General features: G+C 35.2%; 1 protein-coding gene across 1 annotated transcript; it reads right to left on the bottom strand.

Moving 5' to 3' along the window:
• Positions 1–1760: 1760 nt before the first annotated feature.
• On the bottom strand, positions 1761–6285 carry LOC133328759 (uncharacterized). The gene is made up of 3 exons (XM_061537306.1): positions 5376–6285; positions 5073–5269; positions 1761–3106 (listed from the first exon to the last, which is right to left on the bottom strand). The coding sequence occupies exons 1-3, from the start codon at positions 6279–6281 to the stop codon at positions 1762–1764; spliced, it is 2448 nt and encodes an 815-aa protein (XP_061393290.1). The 5' UTR covers positions 6282–6285; the 3' UTR covers position 1761.
• Between the last annotated feature and the right edge of the window lie 1288 nt (positions 6286–7573).

The following is a 7573-nucleotide window of genomic DNA, read 5'->3' as shown; positions in this document are numbered from 1 at the left end:
TATTTTGTGAGACCTCTTTTCATACAGAGCATTTCAGGTTTCATCTTCACTGTATTCAAATTTTGATCCTTGTCCTTGAACTTTGTGGATTCGATATTGGATCATTTGTGTTCAATGTTAATTCATAATTCGTGTTTTGTTTCAAAAAATGTTTTAAATATATTCTTTATGTATATATTTATATATATATATGATTTGTGGAAAACTATGCAAAAACATTTATTAATTAAATTTTTTTTAGTTTTATTTCTTTTATATTTTGATTGGTTTTTTATTAATCTTCTTAAAAACTAAAAACATCGCTAATAATAATTTAGAATTTGTTTCAGTTTCGTCAGAGTAAATAATTGTTTGCTGCATTTTTCTACACTATTTACTACATACACACATGTTTATATATGCAAATATGTGCATGTAATACTGTCTGACTGTTCGTTCATCGATTTTCTTTTTTTAATCATTTTTGTTTCGAATCTTATGATTTAAGATACCGCATGAAATGTTTCAATATGAAACTAATTATAAATGAATTAAATTATATTGTGCAGATGTAAATATAAAAAAAAAATCTTGGAATAAAAACAAAAAGAAACAAATATAATATGAAGGATTCAAAGAAGAACATCTTTAAGCCATAATACCGGAAATTATCGTGAGCGCTAACCTATCAATACAAAGGCAAGGCCTTTTACCTATTAAGGTGTTACTGGATTACACAAAGAAAGCTTTCATTGAGAGAGTAATTAATATGTTCTATTTTTTCGTCCTTACAAATTGTTATAAATATTTAAGGTATAGAGAGAGAAAAGGTTGTTGAGAAACTTTTACTGGAAAAGTAAATGAGCGGACCTAATGGTAGATTTGTCCGAAAAAGCAAAACTGGAGCACTTTTTAATTCGTGGCTTGAGAAATTACTCACTCAGCTCGCTCTGAATAATTGGAATATTTAATTGTGTAAATGTATAAATCGAAACTATCGATATTGGAATAAAAATAGCACCCTATGTTAAAGTTTTTATACTTTGTTCTCATTCAGTTTGCAACACCTTTAATTATTTGTCGAATATAAAGTACCTATAAAGTACCTTTGAAACTTTACCCAAACATTGCTTCTATCCCTATGGTGTTTATATTGAAATTGAATATGTCAGCCCTATTTTTGTACATCGAAGGTTTTAGCCGCATTTCTCAATTGAAGTAATTGCAATTTAAATTTCTTTTTGAGATTGCTCCAAACCACCTGTCATATTTTCAAAACCATTGCATTTATGGTTGAGAATGGTAACAATTGAGATAATTCGAAATCAAATAATTTGTAAAACACAATATTTGAGATTTGTCCTATTATTATAATAATTATATAACGAACAATTAACAATTATAAAAGTAAAAGGTTTACGGAAAATGTTCATAAAATGATAATATGTGATATAAATTGAAATTTGAAATATTTTATGTGGTTCTTTCAAATTCATTAGCATTTCAAATTGGTATCATTTTTTTTTTTCAAAATAATCACAAAGCCTTTACTGGTTTAAGCTTATAAAAACATTGCAAAACATTCTTATACTGATTTCAAACTCTAGCTTAACACACTTCTATTGTCGTAATTTTATTTTGTTCTGCTTTTTTTCTTCGTATTTCTTCATAACATTCTCTACTACATTATCAAACTACTTAAATACACTCATTCGTTATTATTTTTAATTTTTTTAGTACTTAATAATTTTGTAATCTATGCTGTTTGCGATTATTACTTTCCTAATTTAGGTCATTTTGAACTTTACGTACATTACACAGCCACTTAATTATGCGGGCATTTCTCTCCACCACCGATGGTGGCTCTGTGGGCCTATAGGTTTGGGTGGTCTGTGGCTGGGTTTCGGTGCTGTCGGGCAAACGCATCGAATCCACGGTACTGACATCCGAAAAGAACACCGTACTGTGTTCCGAATCACTGCCGTTGCTGTGCTTCCGCTTCGACATGGTGTAGATTTCGTGGAATTTATCATCGTTCAGACCCAAACGGTCGAAGAATTTCTCCAAGTCCATCATGGACTCATTACTGGGTGGTGGTTGATGGGCATTGGGCTGTAGCAATTCCTGAGAACGTCTTAACGAATTATTGGCATATTGATCTCTGAACTCTTTGATTTGTTGTTGATGCGAAGTGGCCTGGGGCGGTTGTGGCAGATGGGAATGTGACTGCGACTGGGTGTGCGGCTGCGGATTATGTGTCTGCTGTTGATATTCATCAGCTGAGAAACATTTAGGGAAGAAATAACGCGGTGGATCCGACCGTCTGTATGAGTCCATAGATGATGGAGTGGGGTGGGGCAAATCATTTGACGAACCCTGTTGCTGTTGCGGCAATGATATACGACTGCGATTCTTGAAACGAATACATTTTTGCCGCTTGAATTGTATTGGTGGCGGACTAATGTCCTCGATGGAAGGCTGTGAGCCAGGCGATTGTACAATGGGCTCATCGGATGAAGCCTTGTGTTTCATATAACCCCCTTGACCGCCACCGCCGCCTAGTATCTGATGAGACGAGGAACTATAATAGCGAGTATCTTCATTCTGATAGTTGTGCATGCGTGGGGATGGTGGTATATAGTCATCTTGAAAAGCTTCCGGTACTTCAGGGGTGGTGAAATTCAATAAATAATCTGATGAGTCGTAATTGTCGAGCATAGCTTTACACGAGTAATCACAATAGGAATTGTTGCTGTGCTGTGTAGACGAACCACTGTCCCGACGGTATTCCACCCTAGTCGTGGCGCTGCAACACTTTTTGGTGGTCGCATCGCGTTCTCGATCTATATCGACACGATGCTGACGATAGCACGGCTCACTACGATGTGTATAGTGGCCCGATGAACCGCCGGAGTCACGGTTCAACGATGATTCTCCGGCCGATTTGATTGAACGATTACCGCGACTACAGCAGCTGAGGATTTCGCTGTGCGGCGAGTGTCGATTGATTTGGGTGTGTAAATCAGGCAGGGATTTGTGGCTGTTAATGTTATAGGAAGCGGCAGTGTATTTAGATTTATCATTAGCCATTTCATGGGAGTGTGAATAGGAGCGTTGATAGTTGTATCTGGAAAATGAATGTGGACAATTGTAAAATTAGTTGTTCAATCGATAAGTAAGTGATCTGGATGGATTTTCGATCCATTCGTCGAAATGAAATGAATTGGATTAAAATATATTAATAATATAGAATTCGATTATAATTTGGATAATTTGGATTTTTGGATATCTTGCACTTATTTTTCGTCGATTGGTCATTAAACAACTGATACAAAAATTACTGAGTTGCAAAATTTTACTGCATAAAATTCTTTCAGTAAACTCCATTAAGTTTTTTTATTGTTGAACTGTCAAACTTGCGCTTTCACTTTACTCTCTTTTACTGGATTTTTGGGTAAACAGGCAACATTTTTTACCAAATATTTAAAACCATATATTAACGAAAGGATCGGAAATATCATGACTTTATAAACATGTATCTCAATGATAGACACAATTATTTTGATAAATCGGGATTGGGGCTTGGGAATTTTTATTTTTTCTTAATTTCTATAGATTTACTATAAATAGTAATTTAGACATTAAAAATAACATTATAGAAAATATGTTTAGGGGAAATCGTTTCCATATATTTATACTGAATATAAGTTTATAGCAGCTATAGACTAAATAGATTTCTTCAGATTTAATCGCAAAAGAGAGGGGACATGTTACGTAGATTTCATAGATGCCATAAACAAAGGATATAATATATCACTAATAGTCTTTGTAATAACCCATATAACATTATAGTCTCATATTTCGTCAGTTCCTGATTTTATTTGGTAATCTGGTACATACCAGATTGGACTACTACCCAGATTGACGTTAACATACTATGGCGAATTATTAATGTGTAAAAGACCTTTAAACAATAGAACCAAATTGGTTTTGATTTTGACCTAACCGCCCGCTGTTTACATACATAGTTGCATACTTTTGAATAGCCCTAATATTACCGGACGTACGCGTTTGATATTACAATAGCGGTTTCCCCATAAACTGTCACTTCTATTAAATATATGTATGTATGTCAAATAAAAACACGTATTTGCATAATACGAGGTTATATTGTACATGTGTTCGGCACTTAAGAAGCAATGCTTAAATAAGCCTTTAATAAGCAATTAGTTTACACTTGTTATTGAATCTTTTGTGTCAAGCCATACACCTCTTATCACACACCCTCATTGTGGAAATGTATGTACATACATATATATATATATATATATGCATATATATATATACATATATATGCATATTTTACATGAAGGCATATAAGAATAACTAGTAGGGCATTTACGTCTATTGCAGAACGTAAGAAGCACGATTTTGAATTATATTTATCGATTTGAGATTCAATTGGATTATGAATTTTTAAAAATAAACGACGACTATATATAACGTGTCGGTGTCTACATCGTAACCAAGTACTCAAACTAAGTTTCGGAACATCAGAAATCTATTCGATACATAGATGGTCCGCCAAAAACACTAACGTTAATGGTATTTGTGTTGAGACTAGTAAAGAATAGTCAGAAGTATGTAAAACGAGTATATATTCCGCAAAAGGCTGTATATGATGGAAGTATTGTAAAGAAGATACGTATATTACATTCTGTACAGGTATATGGCGTTTTCACAGTATTCAACATTTTGGCATGATTAAAAATTCGTAACAAGGACCATCCCTTATTATATGCAAGATAAATGATGATTTCTATAAATCACGCTCAATATAATTGTAGGCTTATTAAAGTTTTCACCCATAATTTTTTATAAAATAATAATTTCTGTTTCAAATAATCAATACAAATTTATGCAAAACAAATATTTTTGAAATTAAACTGCACTGTTGCCCTACTAGTTGTTTGATCACTAAAACTGTTTTCCAAAAAGAAAAAGTTTAACACCGTAATAGGTAATTACTCGTACTATAGGAACACAAGATGTTTTTTTTTACCTTAGGCATAATTAATTTTTCAGGCGCTTACCTCGGTCTAGATTCGTTGTGTGTCTCCGACGAGTCTTCAGCGTATTCTGCTGGCGGACTTATGGGTCTATAGTTCTCAGTTAGCACAAGGGGTTCTTCGCCGCCACTGTCGTACATGTTGCCATAGGATTGTTGTGAAAAATATACCGGTGGAGGAATACGAAAAGCTACATCTTCCTCAAATGAAACCGACTTTGTCTGAAATTTTGAAATTGTGTTAATTCAATATATTTGAAAGAAACCAAATGCTATCCCCCCTGAAGTCAGTGGCTACCTTTTCTAGAACTCTTGCTTCCATATTTACCTCATTTAATACAATTGGTTCGCCGAATTGCTCCTTCCGATAACGTGACAATTTATCTCTTTCATGGCCAGAATCTGTGGACATCGATAGACGAAACTTGCCCTGATACAAACCAGAGTTACCCGATGGCACATGACAGCCAGAATTGTGACTATGATGATGGTGGTGATGCATCTGTGACGATCTGCGATGGGCTGGTGTTGAACCATAACGCCGTTCTGCTTCGACAGCCGAATAAGTTGTCTCCCCATACGAGGGATTATATTTGCCCTCATCCAAAATAACGCTGGAGCTGTTGCGGTTTCTTTTGCCACTGCAAACCAAAGTGCTGGCTCCAAAATTGGTACGCTCCATTATCGGATTATCGCTCTTAACGAAATACGGTTTGGATTCAGCCAATAGCTCTACAGCCGATTTACGCTTTGATTGTTGACGATCTCCAGAACGATATAATGCCGACGATGTCGGCTGGCTGTGACCCCAAAAACTACGACACATATCCGAAGAATTGTTGGCACGTTGTACAGATGCAGTTGACGCGTTATAGGATTTCTGCAGGGTAGAGTGCTGTGAGGAATAGCCAGAACTGACTGGCATTCCGTAAGCCAAGGATGATGTAAATTGATGCTGATTGGGCGTGGTCATGGTCTGTTGTGCACTGGAAGATCTATGATATTTTGGCAATGAGGGATACATAGCCGAGTCGTTATGAAGATGGGGAGTTTTGCTGAAACTTTGGCGACTTCCCACACCGAGGCCACCACCAGCTCTCAGCGAGAGGCAGCTACCCGCTAGGACTCCCACTCCACCTCCTCCACCACCACCTTCACCCAGTTGGGTGTAATTGGTATCCAATTGTCTTGCAGTTGTCGCTAATGAGGCGCAACTGTTTAAGACTGCAGCCATTGAATCTGTTGAATGGCGAGCATAAGAAAAGAAAAAATAGGTTTTGATTAGAACCAGAGGTAGCCAACACAAACACACTCACACCCACATACAGTCAGGTGTAACTATTACAAGTTTGCTCTTAACAATGGTGCTCGACACAAATTCGGGTCAATGTAAACAAGTCTAAAAATCATAAAAAAACAACCGAACAACACAAACGCCGTTTGCTTGTCTGTCTATCCGAATATGTAAAAATGTGTTCTTTCTTATTCCGTATAATTTTCAAGGCGTTCAAAGCTTTTATTCGTTGGATTGTTCGGACTTTAATTGTGGTGTTGTTGTTGTTGTTGTTGGTGCAGATGGTTTGGCTTAGACAGCATTTTGCTGTAGACAATCGAAGACCTGCGCACACCGAACAAATGTTTCTATACTAACACAAATTTTCTTCTTCCACCAGCTTTAACAAAAAAAATTAAAATGTGAAGGAATTTTTATAAATTTCCAAATTTGATTTCTATATTTTATTTTATACATTTTAATTTATTTTATATAATTTATTTCGCCAAACCATTTATTCACCACCTTCTTATTTAATCGGCTTTCTATGGAGGTCATTTCTTTCGCAAATTAACTTTAGTCCGATTATTTTGTCTTCATATTTGTTTAACTACCTTTTCCTCGAGTTTTTAGAAAATTATTGTGCTTTTGTTTGAATTGCAAACAATTCCTTTGTTTTATTTGAAATTTGTTTAATTTTTTCTGATTACTTCATTGAAAATTTGTGCGTTTTAAAATTATTCTACTCGTACGTTTAGTGCAATTCTTAACTTATTTACTTCTTATGCCAGGTTATGGATGCTTTTCATCGTTGAGACCCATCTAACAGAAGTTCACATTCGATATTAGATTCGAACATCCCCCAATGTTAAGAATTTTAGGGGGAAAGCTTTACGGGCAGAGAGGGTGGAAATGTTGTCGGTTAAATAGCCGTTATTTTGAAACGAATAACTCAACTTGTTCTATTTGTTCATATTCCAAGAGTCAATTGGTGCGAGCCTTTGTGTGAACAAAACGCAAATTAAGTGGTCGCAAATGTAGGTGAGCAAACTATTAAATATTTGCGCCCGCTCATCCTTTTGGCATGGACGATATTAACGATATCAGGAGTTTACTGAAAGAATTTTATGCAGTAAAATTTTGCAAACTCAGTAATTTTTGAATCAACTGTTTTATGACCAATCTAGAAAAATTATGTGCAAGATATCCAAACATTTTAATTTCTAATTTGCAATTTTAAACGGTGTTGCATA

The sequence above is a fragment of the Musca vetustissima genome, unplaced genomic scaffold (assembly GCF_032173495.1).
Source record: "Musca vetustissima isolate MV318-11 ecotype Yass unplaced genomic scaffold, APGP_CSIRO_Mvet_v1 utg1769, whole genome shotgun sequence".
In the NCBI taxonomy this organism is placed as follows: Eukaryota; Metazoa; Arthropoda; class Insecta; order Diptera; family Muscidae; genus Musca; species Musca vetustissima.
This window is presented reverse-complemented; position numbering and strand designations above follow the sequence as displayed.